Source organism: Enhydra lutris, unplaced genomic scaffold, assembly GCF_002288905.1.
Source record: "Enhydra lutris kenyoni isolate GAN:26980312 unplaced genomic scaffold, ASM228890v2 scaffoldscaffold32, whole genome shotgun sequence".
In the NCBI taxonomy this organism is placed as follows: Eukaryota; Metazoa; Chordata; class Mammalia; order Carnivora; family Mustelidae; genus Enhydra; species Enhydra lutris.
This window is the reverse complement of record NW_019154116.1, coordinates 13,505,779-13,524,370: the sequence shown is the minus strand read 5'-3', so window position 1 is coordinate 13,524,370 and position 18,592 is coordinate 13,505,779. Positions and strand designations below refer to the sequence as shown.

The following is an 18,592-nucleotide window of genomic DNA, read 5'->3' as shown; positions in this document are numbered from 1 at the left end:
GGAGTACTTGGATGGGTAGAGGCGGCCTCGGCTGTGATTGCGAGAACATGGGGGTAAAGGCAGAGCCGCCACCAGACCCTTCCCCTTCCAGTGTTGTGCTCAAGTTCCTTGAACCTCCACCTGTACTTGGAAGAGCCTAGGAAGGGCGACACTGAAAATCGCTCTGGTTGTACCACGTACAGGCAATCTCTTACCTCCAGTAGTACTGAATGACAGAACTGTGCTCGGACACATTTTGAGCATATTAAAGTGGCGACCTTTTATATATGTGGATTTTTTTTTAATCCCCTAAGGTAGTTCTTAGCATGGCTATCCATATGGTGGGGAAGGAGAGTTGCATTTTTGATGCCTATTTTAGTGAAATGATTAAGTACATTTTTAGAAGATTCTGAACTTTAAACTTCTTTGTTACAAATTTAGTGGATAAACGAAATCTTTGTGAAACTGAGTTCTGGGCATGGTAATGCTTTCCCACACTTAATCTTTCAACACTTATGGTCTTTCCTTTTCCATTTTGCTATTCAAACTGCATATTCTTCAAGAGCCTCTGCTGTTTCAGAAACAGCTCTTAATTTTGTTCCGTAAGTTCATCTGTTCTCCTTTTGACTAGTTAACTTATTAACCCTGTGCCAAAGAATGGAATATCAAGGTTAATCTGACAGTGTTAATCAGTTACTGATCAGAGTTATGGGTTCTTATCCTCATATGTCTTTTTGAAATTCCCTTAATGAATTTTGTTTGCTTGCCGATACCATAATTTAAAGATAAATCAAAAGAAGAAAGATAGTTTGTCTTAAAGACTAGGGTGTGGAAAACAAGTGAAGGTTTTATGGGAGTGTTTTGTCATTATGTTTAAATTTCTTAAAACAACCAAGATTTTTGGGGGCATAACTGACAGAAGGAAAATAAACACATTTCACTGTAGAAATTTCATTTCATTCCCAATTGGTTCCTAAGTGACCTAGAAGTGGGGTCAATGTGAGGGTCACTATGGTTAGAAAGGAGGATGATAATGGCCAATGGAGTCATCCTAGCGGCTTATCAGCTGTGCAAATTGCCGTTCTGTTTATTTAAAGCCTCTAATTTCTGCTTTGCTGTGTTTATGAATTTTGATGGGTTTATAGAAGTAGTTTGAACTTGCAGGTTTATGAACCAGGCTACATTCTTTTCAGTGACGGATCCTCAGTAAAAGAAGTTTCTGGGGCCATATTAGTCTTCAGTTCTCTTGCATCTGGCAGGAATATAGCTCTAGGCATGATTTATGGGAGATGTTCTCTGTGCTAGAAATTAGCTTCTAGAACCTCAAAATGATTATTATGAAGTGTTAAAGTGGACTAAGCCTGGCTGAACATAGCAGTCATCAGGCAGACCCAAGTACAAAAGAACAGTGTTTGAAAAACATTTGCCATAATGTGATAGACCACATACAGACAGATACTTGTCTCTGTATCCCGTGCCTGAAAATTTCTTGGAGTTATGTATAACTGTCACATGTTGTTTCTATTATTTCTAGTTTTGCCTCCTGGTCTGCAGTGTGTGCACATTTTTTACAGTCTTGGGAAGTTATATTCCTGGAGTTATACTCAGCTATCTACTGCGTGAGTATGGTAGAACATTTGGCAAATTTATGTGATGCATATGGTATCATTTAATGATCAACAAGCCCTTCCATAGTTTGGAAGAGGAGGGATGAGTCCTTAACTATAAAGCACACTGATTATCCTTTAATTTCCTGCTGTACAAAGTTTCTTCTTTTCCTAGAGACATGTTTATATTTTGAAGTTGGAGGAATGGCTGCCAAAAGGCAGGGTTGGTTAGAAGTGATACGATTTGATTTTAAATTATGTCATTAAAACTATAAGTAAGCTATATTTCCTGCCCCCCACAAACACACTAATCATTTTGCCCCTGTGTATGTTCTGTGGCTCAAAACATAATTAAAACCACAATGTGATAGCATTACATCCCCACCGGAATGGCTAAAATTAAAAATACCCTAGCAAGTATCAGCAAGCATACAGAGCAACCGGAAATTCTCACACACTGTTGGTGGGTAGGTAGAATGGTAAAAACACTTTGGATAAACTATTTGGCAGTTTCTTAAAAACTATACATGAGCCAGCTATTTCACAGCTAGATATTTACCCAAGGGAAATGAAAGTATGTATCTACACAAAGACTTGTATGCAAATCTCCACAGCAGTTTATTTGTAGCAACCAAAAACAAAACACAGTCCATCTGTCCGTCCATAGATGTACCGGTCAACACACTGTGGTATATCCATGCAGTGACTTCTCAGCACGAAAAAACTGATGTATGCAACAGTCTGGATAAATCTCCAAATAAGTAGATTGAGTGGGAAAAGCCAGATAAAAAAAAGAACATATACTGTATGATTCCATATATACGTCATTCAAATTCATCTTTAGCTCATAGCAAAGCACACAAATGGTTTCCTAGGGATGAGGTGGGTGGGGCAGGGAAAGAGAAGAGAGAAGGATGAATAGGAAGATGGGGAAGATCTAGGGGGGGGATGGATATGTTCCCTATCTTCATCGTGGTAATAGTCTCGTAGTTGTACGCGTATGTCAGAACCTAACAAATTGTATACTTTAAATATGTGCAGTTTATTGTATGTTAACTATAACCCCAAAATCTGTGTTTAAAAAAAAAAAAAGAAAGTATACATTGCCAGCTTCTCCTGAAAAATATGGTCTGGTGCTGCCACCTTGAGATGGGACGGGCACTCTCCACTGAACTGACCTTATATTTCCCCATTTCTCTTAGACCAGCTTTTACAGTGTACATATACTTCCTTGGCTTCTAATCGTATTTGAGCTTGCAACTCCTATTTAAAAGGTAAATGGGTACATCTAATCACAACAAAGAAGTAAATACTAGGGAATACAATATACTCAGTAGGTCAGTCTTTGTTTCTTTTCTGTATTCCAAATGTGTTACACTCAGAGCCGATGATCAAAGCGCAAACCCATTCTCCCAGACAGAACTCGGGAACTCGCGGAGAGTATCAGCCCTTGATCTGCCTTGTTTAGGAAGCAAAGGAGAAGAGAGCCGGGGGACGCTCTGAGGATATAGGCCAGGCATTATTCAGATGGCACTCACCCCATTTATTCTTCACAAAACCCCAAGAGATAATATTGTCATCCCAGTATTACTGATGAGAGGATAATACGTAATAACTTTCCTATAGCGAAATGGCTTATTCAACAAATTAGTAGAAAGGCAGCTTTTAACCCAGGACTGTTGTCAAGAAAGCACGTAATCTTTTTCAGCATTGAGGGTGAAAGAACGAAAGGGAGAAAGTTGATTTAATAGCAAGTCTCTAAAAACAGTGACTATAAGCTTGGCGCCCGCACATATGTGCACACGTGTGCGTGCGTGTGTTTGTAGGGGAAGATGTTTTCATTACAGGAGGAAGAATAGAAATTATGAATGTATTTCACAGAGGCATTCTCTAAGAAAAACACTTATATTTGTCTTACTGAATGAACTATTTTTGTGCGATACTCAGAGGTAGCCTTTTGAAAGGACCGTCATCTTACCGACACGCTCTTCCTTCTTATGTTTCAGTGCTGTGTGCATTTTTGTGTCCCCTGTTTAAGTGTAATGATATTGGACAAAAAATATACAGCAAAATCAAGTCAGGTCTGCTGAAGCTAGATTTTGGAATTGGAGAATATATTAATCAGAAGAAACGTAAGAGATCTGGTAAGTAAAGTTTGAATTTTAGATTCCACGTGTGGAATGAGACATCAGCTGGCTGTTTATTACAAAATCACTTTGAATATGTCTCAAAGTGCTTTTAGCCTTTTATTATATATTATTACAGAAGCTAATGCCCTCAAAGTAATGTAGCCTTTGCCTATTAGGCATCTGTGCTTTTCTCAAACATATAAGAAATTGACTTTTTAATCCAAATTGTCAGGGGAAGGGGAAAAGGATTTAATAATTCTATATTTGCTATTTAGGATTTCCTTTGTTTCAGTTATTTTATTTTGGGGTGGACAATTGCAAATAAAAAAACCATGCTATGGCTAAGAGTGTGGGAGCCACATAAGAGCTGATTGAGAGAACCAAGGGGAGGATAAGAAAACAGGAAAAACCAAAGTGATCACTTTTCACTATTTAACTTGGCCTATGACCTTATGGGTTCTCAAACTATAGTGAGCATCAGAGTCTCCTGGAGGGATTATTAATGCACAGAGTCCTGGGCCCCACTGCAGAGTTTCTGACTCAGCTGATATAGGGTAAGGCCTGAGAATCTGCATTTCTAAAAAGTTCCCATCACTGGCACTGCTGCTGCTGGGTCATCCCTATGGGAATCACTGATCTGGACCATTTCCCTTGAAAATCAAACACTTGCAGATATGTGAAGCTTGTTGTGTGCACACTTTGAATTAAATGGAAGCACTAGAGACTGAGGATTGTGGGGTCAGGATAGCACTGTGGAATGGATAAAATACACTATGTCTAAGCTGGCCAGGACACTGAAGGCCTCTAAATTTTCTCTCAACAGAAGCAGATAAAGAAAAAAGTCACAAAGATGACAGTGAATTAGACCTTTCAGCTCTTTGTCCTAAGGTATTTTTTTGTTTGGTTTTTCCATTTGTTCCCATGTGGTTTGACTGTAAATTTACTTACATGCCCAGCGGCTGAATGATTTGCCTAGTGGGCTCCTCTTATTTCTCTTAAGATGACTGAACAATTTCAAAAGGAGAATTACTCATCTGGTTTTTATTATCCTGATATTTTGGGGGTTCGAATGGAGTGTTCAAAAAGATTTCTGTCAGAAGTTTCAAATGTGTCACTGTGTTATGTTATGTTAACACAGATCAGCCTTACGGTTGCGGCCAAAGAGTTGTCTGTGTCTGACACAGACGTATCCGAGGTCTCCTGGACTGACAATGGGACCTTCAACCTGTCAGAAGGATACACTCCACAGACAGACACTTCCGACGGTATGCTCACACTTCTACGTACTCTTCTTTTGATATATGTATTCTGAGTACATGGAAAAGATACGTGCCATGACTCGGATGAACCTTGACAACACTATGCTGAGTGAAAGAAGCCAAAGACACAAGTCCACACATTGTATCAGGCCATTTATATGAAACGCCCAGAAGAGGCAAATCCATTTGGACCGAAAGTAAATTAGTGGCTGCTAGGGGCTGGGGGAAAAGGAATGGTGGTGAGTGGTCATTAGTATGAGTTTTTTGGAATGATGAAATTAGGTATTGGTGGTGGTTGTAAAGCTTTGTGAGTATCCTAAAAACCACTGAATCGTACACTTTAAAAGGGCAAATTTTATGGTATATGAATCCTATCTCAAAAGCTATTACTTTTTTAAAAGAATGAGAAAAAGATCTAAGCCCGTCAAGATACTAATCTGCCTTTGTTTTTTTGTTTTTTTTTTTTTAAAGATTTTATTTATTTATTTGACACAGAGAGAGAGATCACAAGTAGGCAGAGAGGCAGGCAGAGAGAGAGGGGGAAGCAGGCTCCCCACCGAGCAGAGAGCCCGATGTGGGGCTCGATCCCAGGACCCTGAGATCATGACTTGAGCCGAAGGCAGAGGTTTAACCCACTGAGCCACCCAGGTGCCCCTGCCTTTGTTTTAATAACAAACACTTGACAGTGAAAACAGTTTCTGAAATGTCTGCTGGCAAATATCCGTTGCTTCTGGCAACAAAGGAAGGAGCAGTAGAGAGATGCTCATTCCACACGCCCACAGCTAGTCCTTATGAAAAACGACTGAAGTGCGGAGGACCAGCTCCCCAAGTCTAAAGCTGACTCCACTCATGTTTTTCTTCAAAGTTAGTTTAAAAAAAAAAAAACTTCCTTTTTTTTCATAATTAGGATACATATAATTTAAAATAGATTGTCTTGCGCAGTAACTTAACGTTTGCTAGTCTCATTGGATTATTTCAAGTCATTTTAGCCATATACTGAAAATACGAGATTATAATGGAAGATTATGAATTGTTTTTATGTTTTTATAAGCAAGAACACACTTTCATTTCCTAGAGGAAGGAGAGAGGCTATGCAATGTTTGAAAAAAGACAGGCTTGGGGGCGCCTTGGTGGCTCAGTGGGTTAAGCCTCTGCCTTTAGCTCAGGTCAAGATCTCAGGGTCCTGGGATCGAGCCCCACATCGGGTTCTCTGCTCAGCGGAGAGCCTGCTTCCCCCCCTCTCTCTGCCTGCCTCTCTGCCTACTTGTGATCTCTCCTTCTATCTCTCTGTCAAATAAATAAATAAATAAATCTTTAAAAAAGAAAAGAAAAGTTAAGAAAAAAGACAGGCTTGGATAGTGGGACACTCAAGTGTAGTCTTGCTTTCATCATTAGATAACTGTGTGACCTTGAACAGGTGACACGATTTCTGTGGACCTCAATTTCCTCACCTTTAAAGCATATTAGAACATTCACGGGGCAACGTGGTGGCTCTGTTGGTGGAGCATGTGACTCTTGATCATGGAGTTGTGAGTTCAAGCCCCACATTGGGCTTGGAGCCTAACTTCAAAAAAACACTCAAGCTGTTCAAGCCCAACATCAAGATAAGGATAGCAAACCCTTTGTTCTTAAGCATCACACAATAAAAGAGGAGGCAATAATCCAATCCACGTAGAAGGCTTTAATTAAATTGAAGACTTCAAGTCACTGTTGTAAAGAGTTAACTATTACACTGAAAAATTTTCTATGGAAAGTGAGAAGCAATAAAATCACTGTCTGCCTGCTAACCTGACATTGTTTTCAAATGTCCCAAATCTAAAAGTGTTCCTGTACTGGGGTGCCTGGATGGCTTAGTGGGTTAAGCCTCTGCCTTTAGCTCAGGTCATGATTCCAGGGTCCTGGGATTCAGCCTCGCATCGGGCTCTCTGCTCAGTGGGGAGCCTGCTTCCCCCCACGCCCCCCGCCTGCCTCTCTGCCTACTTGTGATTTCTGTCAAATAAATAAATAAAATCTTAAACAATAAATAAATAAATAAAAGTGTTCCTGTATGTATTCTGGACACAAATTTGGTAAACAGGACATGGCCATTTTCAGCGATATTTATGGAAAGCCAAATGTTTCCATAAGCTCTTAAGCTGAATATGGGGGAGAAGGAGCAATATTTTATTTTAGTGCACTGCTTTAAACAAACATAGGTTACCGATGCTGACATACAGATCTCCATGGATAAATAATGCTGAGGCAGGATAATACTCACCATTTGTTTTACCACAATCCATGAAAACCTCCAACTGAAATATTTTTTTTAACTCTGTGATCATGCATACCCACATTGGCTCAAAGTTAATACCCTCCCTGGGGAGGAGGAAACTTTTGTTTATATTGAACATTTAAACTTCAGTACACTTCTACAATGGAATATTAGTCAGCCATAAAAAGAATGAAATCTTATCATTTGCAGTGATGTGGAGGGAACTAGAGAGTATTAGGCTAAGCAAAATAAGTCAGAGAAAGAAAAATACCATATGATTTCATTCCTATATGGAATTTAAGAAACAAGACAAGCAAAGGGAAAAGAGAGGCAAACCAAGAAACAGACTCTTTAAAATAGCGGACAGACCCATGGTTATCGGAGGGGAGGTGGTTGGGGTCAGAATAGGTGATAGGGATTAAGGAGAGACCTTGAGGGGAGCCTGGGTGGCTCAGTAGGTTAAAACCTCTGCCTTTGGCTCGGGTCATGATCTCAGGGTCCTGGGATCGAGCCCCACATCGGACTCTCTGCTCGGTGGGGAGCCTGCTTCCCCCTCTCTCTCTGCCTGCCTCTCTGCCTACTTGTGATCTCTCTCTCTGTGTCAAATAAATAAATAAAATCTTAAAAAAAAAAAAAAAGGGAGAGCACTTGTGATGAGCACCGGTGTTGTATGAAACTGTTTTCACTATATTATATACCTGAAATTAATACACTGTATGTTAATTCGCTAGGATTTAAATAAAAACTTAAAAAAAGTTTAGTCAAGCCTCAAGCTAACGTTAGGTTGAATATTAAGTCATTACAGAAAGTCTTTGGTGCTTAAGAGGAAAACTAAAGTAGCGGGTACATGCGGTATTTGTGTATTTGTAGAGTGATAGTGTCCCAGATTTGAAAAGGATCTGGCATGTGGTTAAGTTGATTTAAGCTGAACCAGGAGGCTAGATGAATGTCAAGTTTGCTTGGAGGGTTTGGATTAAAATCAGATTATCGTTGGGGCGTGCGGGTGACTCAGTCGGTAAAGTGATCCCCGCACTAGGATCCCTGCTCAGTGGGGAGCCTGCTTCTCCCTCTCTCTCTGGTGCTCCCCGTGCTTGTGCTGTGTCAAATAAATAAATAAAATCTTTTAAAAAATAAAAATAAAATAAAATCAGGTTATCGTTTAGATAGTTCTTTTGTTTCAAATTCATCGTGGTGCTCAAGCATGCACTTGTGTTACACATTCCACAGATCTTGACCGACCGAGCGAAGAAGTTTTCTCTCGAGACCTTTCCGATTTTCCATCTGTAGAAAACGGCATGGGAACAAATGATGAAGACGAGTTCAGCCTTGGCTTGCCCACTGAGCAAAGGAGAAAAAAGGAGCAGGTGGACAGCGGTCTCAGAGCGAGCAGAGAGAGGCAGTCAGCAGCTGGTCTCACCCTTCCTTTGAGCAGTGACCAAACCTTTCACTTGATGCGCAACCTGGCTGGGGACGCCATTACGGCCGCGGTGACAGCAGCCATCAAAGAGCAGTTAGAGGGCGCACAGCAAGCACTTTCTCAGGCTGCCCCCAGCCTGGGCGACGACACAGACACTGAAGAAGGTGATGACTTTGAACTACTTGACCAGTCAGAGCTTGATCAAATTGAGAGTGAATTGGGACTTTCACAAGACCAAGAAGCAGAATCACAGCAAAATAAGAAGTCTTCCGGCTTCCTTTCAAATCTACTTGGAGGCCATTAGTCTGGGAATCAACCTGTTCAACACAGCACAGATAAAACTACCAAAAAATTTCAAACAAGCAAAAAAAGAAAAAAAAAAGGAAAAAAAATTTTTGAACTGTGCGCTTTACTGATAACTTCAGATTTTTTTCTTATTTTCCCTTCTGCAGTGAATTAATTGGATATCTATCAGCTGAGACTGATATTTCCTATAGTTATTTTTATGTAATAAGCATGGAAATGAACTTTATATGCATAAATATACATACTGTGTTGTCAGAGATGAATATTAGAGGTTTTTAATGCAAAAACACCAAATTATTGCGATCCTCCTATAAGTATTCTTATTTTTTCTTTACAATTAATTTTTCAAGCATGCCAAAACAGTTCATTGTAACTCACTGAAATATTAACAATTAGTTGTGAATATAAGCAGTATCAACTCCTTTGTTACTGATACTTGGAAACAGTTAAAAAAATGTTGGTGATTCTGATGTAAAAAAACACAAATTATCAAAATATCTTTAGTTGAAGGACTTGGGAAATATTATCAAAATTAACTTCCTAGGAAAAATTTTAAAAATATATTTAACTACTTTGGATAAGCTGATACATTTCCATGTTATTTCTGCAGTTATAGACTTAGGCTTACCTGTAGGAAATGGCACGCTCCATGGACTGCCAGCTCTGGTCTTGGCAATGGGTGGTATCGACCCATAGAAGGCAAGTAATTCTATATCATATAGACAGTGGTTTTGATGTAAACAGAGGCTGGGCTGTGTTTTGTTATTCAATTGTCATATATTTGTAATAGAGATGTTGCAAAGTGTGGATCTCTTCTGCTTGCTCAGACCTAAGTTAAACCCTCGTCTTTCATATTATGTCATAAAAAAGTCTCTTCGAGTTGTGAAACTCGTTCCTGGTATGTTCTAGGAGTGATGTTGTCGTCAGCAGTAGAGAAACAGTAACTTTTCATAGTCTATATAGAGTCTCCTACAGGAGAGAAATTTGCTTGGCTTTAAGGTGTATTTATTTGCTATTGAAGTCGAAATATGTAATCTGTTTCTACTGGTAATTTAGGATGTATTTTTCCTTAATTTTAAATTTTTTAGATCACTTTCAAATAACCAAATTTGACTTAGGCTTTTAACAAAGGATTTAGAAGAAATCAAGCTAATTGTGTTTTTGTGATAGAAACTTAATAGTGTTGAGGGACCATGTCAGCCAACTACCAACAATCCCTTCAATCTTCAGGTACAGCTGGCATTTCTACAGATGCGTGCAGACATCTGAGACCCTCAGAAAGGAAGGATAATCCAAGAATATAGGAAATCTGTGGTCCCTTCCCTTCATTTTATTCCTTTTCTTGTATTTCTAAAGACTATAGGTAATCTGATGTTTTAATGTAGCATCTCTTATTTATTTTTTCTTTCTGAGGTATTAAAATATCTAGACTGAATTTTGCCAAATGTTAAAGGGAGAAAAGTTATTGAGGACTTTGAACACTTGCTTTTTGTGACTGACTATGCTTCTATGTCATTAGTGCCTCATGACTGTGTTTGATGTCCTTTATTGATACAAAGTGAGCCTGTGCCTTCATTATCTTGCCCATTTTGGTACAAAAACCTGGTGTTAGATCTATGAACTGTGTGGGTTAGGGAGGAATATACCCGAATCCTATTCAATACAAGTTTCTGGACATAAAGAAAAATACAGTCACATATTTATAAAATAGTTGTTGCCAGGATTCTTTTTTTTTTTATGTGTTTATGTTTCTGCATTTAAAAAATGTTCTTGGCCATAAAGTAAAAAAGTTTACAGGTCATTTCAATTTTTTCATTGAGGGGAAAACAAGAAGTTGATCCAAGTAACTAAAGAATGTGTTAAAATTCACTGGACAAGCTTACAAAAAGATAAAAGGACTGGTGATATGAACAATAAAACTAGTATCACGTAATATAAACTATAAATTAAAAGTGGTTTGGGGATGGCAAGGTTGTTAGGGTAGAAAATGTGTTACTGCACTGTGGAGAAGACATACCAGCTCTCTATGGATAGTAGCATTATAACCATACATGTACTTAAATATTTATTCAAGAACGTATGTCATTACAAATTACATTATGCAATAACAGTACTCAAGTCAGACAAACAGGGATGCTGAGGATGGTGTGTGTGTGTGTGTGTGTGTGTGTGTGTGTGTGTGTGTATGTTGGTGGATGTACTGTATTTAATTCTATTTCTGGTTTTAAGATATAATAACGATAAACCCCAATGACTTATCCAGTACAGAGGAGGGACTCTTCATCCCTTACCATGAGAATTTATGCATTTATTAAAGTGTGAAACATGGATTTTTTTTTAATTGTAAAGGAGGTGTAGAAAATATTTTGCTCTCTTCCTATAGAAAATGCTGAGCAAAACAAGATAATGGGAACAGCATATACTGAACATGCATTTTGACCTGGAACAATAAAACAGAGCTCAAGAAGTTCAAGCTTGCTTTGGAATGTCAATCCAGGCTTAAAATGGTGTTTATGTTCTCATCTGAATCGTCATTGCTTTTTTCTTACCCTAAAAATCTTCAAAAGTGATTTTTTAAAAACCACCCCCCATTCAGTAGAATATTAGGAAAACAAATATTTATAAGGCTTTGCAATTGGCAAACATCCTCAGCATATTTAGGCATCTTTTATATTTGAAATAAGTGCAACTTTTTTCCTCTAAAAAATAGTAAAATCCAGTATACTGCTGATTTTAGGCAAGAAGCAAATGTAAGCGAATTCTTATATTTAAGAAGAAAATAAGCATTTTCATTTTCTGTTTATAATTTAGGTTGATACAGTTCTTTGCACTGCTCCAGCTATGTTAGTTACAAGATAGGAAATTATTCTGAAAACCCTTCTTAAACGACCGTTGTCCCAGGTCATTTGTATCATGATGAAGTTAGAAAGTCTCAGAACTGTATTTTTGTGTATTCCTCCATTTCCACTGCAGCATTTAAGTTAGGATGGGATGTCATAAATATGAGTTCTAGTTCTGGTGTTAGTATTATGGTCCCCTAAGATACAATGTTAAAGTCACATATCATCCATAAGCCTATCACTTCAGTTTCCCCAAACATAAAATTAGGAAGCTAATTATTCTCCCACACAGGGAGGATTTTAGAGTGAATGGAAAAAAGTGTCTGAAGCACTTTGAGGAGAAAAAAGGCTATAAATAACGAAGATAGTGATCTTTCCCCCCTATCTGTGTTTCAACTAAGATATCTTTTCAAACATTAAAACAAAGTCAGTCAAAAAGTACCTGCTTATAAGAAAACTCTAAAGTTATTTCAGTGGAACTAGCACTATATTGGTTTCATAACCCAATAATGATATGGAATAAAAAGATGAAAAGTGTTGCAAAAATGCCTATTTTTTTAGTTGACTCTGGACCATGTGTGAGGTTCCACACTAGCCATTTTTAATGGATCTAACACTGGCTGGAAGACGGCAAGTCAGTCACATAAAATCTGGACCTGTGTCCTTCACCTGTGACGTTGTTATAGCACCTGCACCTCGTAGTGTGTAATTAAACATCTAAGACTGCAGTTGGCAAACTATGGCCTATGGGCCAAATCTGGCCTGCCACTCTTTTTGTATGGAATAGCAGCTAAACGATTTTTAAAAATTTTTAACTAGTTGAAAAAAAATCAGAAGAATAGTTCACGACATGTGTAAAATGTATGAAATTCAAAATTCACCCATAAAGTTTTGTTAGAACACAGACACACTCATTTATGTACTGTCTATGGCTGTTTTTATGTCAAAAAGTTGAAAGGTTGCGGAGACCATAGGCCTTTAAGGCCTAAAATATTTAATATCTTGCTCTTTATAGGAAAAGTTTGCCAACCATTAGTCTAATACATCAAAAACAGTTACAGTTAGAATCATGTGTAGTTCTCCTGACCCTATAATTAAGTAGTAGTAAGACTGTTTTTCAGAAGGACAGGGTTAAATAAATTATCCACAGTCACATAGCAAGTAAGGGGGAAAGCCAGCTTATCCCTATTCTCTTTCCAGTATGTCACATTATCTAATATTTTTTTTTTGTTTTAAAATACATTAAGAATGATCATAATTTTAAATAGTTCAGAATTTTACTAAATGTTAAAGACTGGATTTATTTTTTTTTCTTTTTTCAGAGAATCCAGAAACAGGCCAATCTGTTCTATTTTCAATGCTGTGAAGCCAGGTTTTCTCAATTCTTTTTTTTTTTTAATTTTTTTTAAAGACTTTATTTATTTATTTGACAGAGAGAGATCACAAGTAGGCAGGGAGGCAGGCAGAGAGAGAGGAAGGGAAGCAGGCTCCCTGCCGAGCAGCGAGCCCGATGCGGGACTCGATCCCAGGACCCTGGGATCATGACCTGAGCCGAAGGCAGCGGCTTAACCCACTGAGCCACCCAGGCGCCCCGGTTTTCTCAATTCTTTAAGAATACCTCAACTCTTTCTTAATTTAAGAACAGAAAACTCTGCATATCTAGATGCCCAAAGACCAAGAGTTAGTAAAATGTTTTAAAATTGTTTATTGAAAATCGTATTCTTTACTGGACTTTTTTTCATGAACACAGAATTCACAGAAGTTGTAAACCATTTAATAAATGTTTTTATAGCCTTTATTACCACCCAAAAGTTAATCTCAACCAACCCTTTTAAGTTTTCCTTTTAAAAACCAAGTTGCTACTGCAATACAGGTATGTAAAAAGTAGTAAGCCCTACCACAAGAGACTGTTGTATATCAATACCAGTCTCTCAACTGACTTGAAGATGAGCTTATTTCCTCTTAAATTTTCTGGTAATCAAAAATCAACATCCCAACATCTTTCAGGATTGAAAAGGAACCATATCTTCATGGAGACTATCACTTTTACAGTGTGTAACATAACTTCAGTAGCTTGAAAATCATGTGAACTATCTTAAGGGCTTTGTCACAGTATCCAGAAAAAAATCAATTTTTAATATTTTCAAATCTAAATTTTCTATATGGGCAGTCTCAGTGTCAATTCCTCAGTAAAATGATTCACTTGGTAAGAAAAAATTTTTATAGCATTGTCAGCAGAGATCAGACACGTTGATATAACACTCTGAATATAACGCAGAGAAGCTTAACACAAGGTCCCTTGGTCAGTCATCTTGCATTCACCAAGGATCTATTGGCTACAGACCTGCTCCTTTTTTTGCTATCCATTCCAGATTGCTGCTGGATCTCAAGGACCACTTCTATTCCTTATGCCCACATAAACTGAAACTCTTCTTGAGTTTCTACTGTTTACCAAATGAAGAATGAACAACAAAGTACAAAATTCAACCCTTTACCCAATACCTTAATCCTCTCTAGTCTTATTTTGTCTTTACTTGTATCCTATGCTTCAACACAAACTAGACTTCTTTTCTTCCTAAATATGTCCCTTAGTTCCCTCCCTCCCCCGTATGTCTTCTACCTTCCACCTCCCTCCTTCACTTGCAGATAAAGTCTGCCATCTTCTCCCTCTTTCACCACCACCCAGCTCCTTAATGAAAACTTCTCTAATCTACTTGGATAATATATCTCTATTCTAAATACCCACTACACCTTTATATTTTGTTGTACATGACCCAGTCTTTAATGTGTTTGTTGTATATTTCTTACCATTCCTATCAAATTATAAGAAACTCCTTGAGGGTAGGGATGTCTTAATTTAGAATTAGTAGAATATTTTAAAGGATAGTGTGATGTTGCAATTTGTAATAAAAATATACTTGGTCTTTGTCAATTCCTGGCACAGAGCTCACAAAAAAAAAACCACGAAGTGTTGAGAGGATAACAGTGTTTTGGGTTATGTTAATAAGGTGACTTTTGGAAAGCCCGTAGATGACCTACTGATGAGAGCTGGTTGCCATGGGAACTAACCATGTGATTAGAGGGTTGCAATTTTCAGTCCTACCCCCTCACACCTCTGGGGAGGAGAAAGGAGCTGGAAGTTGAGTTCAATCATCAAAGATTTAATCAATCATGCCTACGTAATGAAACTACCATAAAACCTCAAAAGGATGGGATTCTGAGAGCTTTTACGTGAGTCAATCAGAACAATTCCCTGTGCCAGGTGGGTGGTGCACCCCCAAACTCCATGGGGACAGAAGCTCCTGTGTTTAGGGCCCTTCTGGACCTTACCCTAGTATCTCTTTATCTGGCTGTTCACCTGTATCATTTAATATCCTTTGTAATAAACCAGGAATCTACTAAGTAAATTGTTTTCCTGAGTTCCATGAGCTACTCTCGCAAATAAATCAAGCCAGAGAGGGTTGACCAGCTTATAGCCAGTTGATCAGAAGCACAGGTAACAACCTGGACCTGCTATTGGCATCTGAAGTGGGGTCAATCTTGTGGGACGGAGCCCTTAACCTGTGGGATCTGACGCTGTCTCCAGGTACAGTGTTAGAGTTGAGCTGACTTGTAGGACTCCCAGCTGGTGTCTGAGAATTGCTTGGTGGTGTGGAAAAAACACACATATTGGAGATTGGTAGTATGGGGAAGAGGTAATGGGAGATACTGAAAGCCAGGCAAAGGACTTTCAACTTGGCATTCTCTGGGCAACAGACAACCATTCTTGAACATAAAGAGTGACATATGAGGAAAAATGGCTTAGGCAAATTAGTCTGATGATCTGTACATACTGTAGTGCAGACCAGGAAAACAGAGGAAGGCTAGCTAGAAGACTGCAGAGGAAGAGCAGTACACTGGAAAGCATGGAGGAAACAATGGCCCTGGGAAGAGGAAAAGTAAAGAGAATTTTGAACTTTGAAGGGTTCAAAGATGCCGACATGGGAGGGTCATGAAAAATGGATTGAAGGAGGCAGGGAGGAAATAGTCACAAAGAATGAACAGATGCTGGAAGAACCATATAAGAATAAGAAAAAAGTAAAACTAAAATTTCTTTATATAGCCATCTTTTGCTTTACTTTTTAGAGAAGCTTGAAAATATACATTGTTTTTGCTTATGCTACTGATGACTAGTACTAAGTACATTTCTTAAAGTGGGTATTTCTCCAGAGGGCTTAGCTATTTTAGAAGATTCTGGTCACCTCAAAACTAAATTTTCTGGAATAAAAATCACCATCAGACAACTTCTGCAGTAAAAAATTCTTTTCAAATACTGAACGATTTATGTGCCAGCAATGTCCTGGCACTGGAGTACAGAACAATGAAAGGAGTCTGGTTTGCCCAGGATGGTTGGGTTTCCTGGGATACAGGACTTCAAGGGTTAAAACTGGGACATCAGTGACAAATAACAAATGCTAGTGGTAGCCAATCTCCCATAATGTTCCTCAGACACCCAACTCATGCCCCTAGGTAGTCCCCTCCCACATTAAATAGGTCTGACCCTTATAAATAACAGCACATTGTAGAAATGACCGTGACTTTCAAGGCTAGGTCGTAAAAGACACAGTGGCTTTCACTTTGCTCCTTCTGGGAAAGCCAACTGCCATGTTATGAGGACAATTACGTGGCTCTATGGAACAGCCCACTTCGTGAGGAACCAAATCTCTTGCTATGAGCATGTCAGTGAGCCATCTTCCAAGCCATCCTCTAGCCAGTCGAACCTTCACACGACTTGAGTCTTGGTCCTCATGTTACTGCAACTTCTTGAGACCCTGAGCCACTCAAACTCCTGACTTACAGGAAGTGAGACACTCCAAGCTTCTTGTTTTAAGCAGCTAGATTTGGGGGTAATTTGATATGGAGTAATAGAGCAAAGTTATGTTTAGTAAAGATTTAAGAGTTGGATGTAGGCAGTATTTTTGATAAGAGGGTATGGATAGGCCCTTCTTATAAAGGGATTTGGGCAGAAACCTTAAAAGTAAGGGAGCAAGCCAGCAAAAAAACCCTTTTCAAACAGACGAAGGATTTCTTAAGACTTATCTAGCAACGACAGATGCTTCCTTGGCCTTGTTTAAAGGAACATCAAAAGGGTCTGAAATGTGACAAAAATGTGGCTGAAGTGGAGTGAGCAGAGTGGGGAAGGGGGTGTGGCAAGAGATCACAGGTAGGTGTAGGGGTGATGGCAGATCATACAGAGCCTTCTAGAATAAAGAGCAAGTATCTCAGTCTGTTCCTGCTGCTTTAACAAAATACCAGACCGGGTGTCTTATAAGCAACAAAATAATGTCTCATACTTCTGGAGGCTGGAAGGCCAAGGTCAGGGTGCTAGCATGCTCGGGTGAGGGCCCCTCTTCCCACACACAGACTTCTCATTATAACCGCCGCTGGGCGGGGGGCACCCTCTTTTAGGAGAGCGCTAATCTCCTAACCGCCTCCCACACGGCCCACATGGGCATTAGGTTTTCAACAGATGACTGAAGCCGGGACACACACACACACCCACCCCCCCCCCCCCCCCCCCCCCCCCCCCAAAAGAAGTAAGTGGGATCTGGGGAAGCCACTGGAGGCTTGTGAACAAGAGCAACGGGACTTGACCTACATATTAAAAAACGTCTCTGTGTTCTTGGGTGCCACGGGCCGCCTGGATTCTGAGCACGTAAAGTTCGATTCCTGACCAGGGCTGACAGGTTGGGCGAGGCCGTGCAGATGAGCCCAAGCCGTGCCTAAAACCCAACACTCACGCCTCCTCCACCGCGCCTGCGAGGCCACGCAGTCGACCGCGCACCGGAAATGCGCGCTCCCCGCGTGACACACACCGAAGTCCCAAGATCAGGTACCAACACGCGAGCGAAAAGTTTCTCATCATCTTCTGAACTGATACGTTCAAATGACAATATTTGTATATGTTGGGTTGGATAAAACATGTGTCTTGCCTCTTTCTTTTTGCATTTTTGAAAACGGGGCTGCTGCGCGACTGAGCAGGACCTCTGTGGCCGGGATTACCTGTCTCCAGCCATTGGCGCGGCCCGGCTCCCAGCCGCCAACTTTTCATCCAAGCGTGTCGCGTGCGCCCCCTGCTGGAAGGGCTGCCCCGCAGAGACCGAGGCTCTGGCCGGGCCTCGCCCGCCTTCCTGCGAATTCCCGCAGCGCCCTGCCCGAGGCCCCGGTTCCCCGCGACTCCGGCCGGCCTGGCGGGCACTCGGGTGGTCCGATCCTGGGACTGAAGGGCGGGCCTGGCTCTCGCCACACCCGTTCACTAAGCTGCCGGAGCGCAGGGCTAGGTTCTCGGAGAGGCCCCGACCATCGCCTGGTCACCGGACACCTCCTCCGGGGCCTCCTTCTCCCGCGGAGCCGTCCCCTTGTCCTCCCCTTCCGCGCGTCATCCCACGCCGCACAACCACCTGGGGCAGTAACCTGGTGGGCGCTGCGCCGAGTAAGCAACACCTTCCCGCAAGGACCCAATCAACACCCTCCTCCGGCTGGTCCAATCAAAACCCACCTCAGGCCGGTCCGGTCAACACCCACCTCAGGCTGATCCAATCAACACCCGCCTCGGGCTGGCCCAGTCCACGCCCATCTCATGCCCACTTTGATCAACACCCACTTCAGAACAACTCAGTCAACACCCACTTCAGGCCGACTGGGCGGGGCCTGGTTAGCCACAGGCCTTCCTTGGCCTTCCGGGACCGGCGCGGGACGCAGCTGCAGATCGAGAGGCGGAACTTCCTGTCCAGCCGAGCATAACTTCCCTAGTGTGCCGGAAGT

General features: G+C 40.5%; 1 protein-coding gene across 1 annotated transcript in view; it reads left to right on the top strand.

Annotated features, from left to right (window-relative positions):
- The window catches only part of LOC111153430 (reticulophagy regulator 1), a 127,087-nt gene extending 118,074 nt beyond the window's left edge, over window positions 1-9,013 (top strand). The window contains exons 5-9 of the mRNA XM_022512442.1: window positions 1,514-1,598; window positions 3,593-3,730; window positions 4,539-4,603; window positions 4,854-4,980; window positions 8,453-9,013. Coding sequence (XP_022368150.1) covers window positions 1,514-1,598; window positions 3,593-3,730; window positions 4,539-4,603; window positions 4,854-4,980; window positions 8,453-8,946 — 909 coding nt within the window. The 3' untranslated portion in view covers window positions 8,947-9,013. The remainder of the gene's footprint in view (window positions 1-1,513; window positions 1,599-3,592; window positions 3,731-4,538; window positions 4,604-4,853; window positions 4,981-8,452) is intronic.
- The last annotated feature ends 9,579 nt before the right edge of the window (window positions 9,014-18,592 follow it).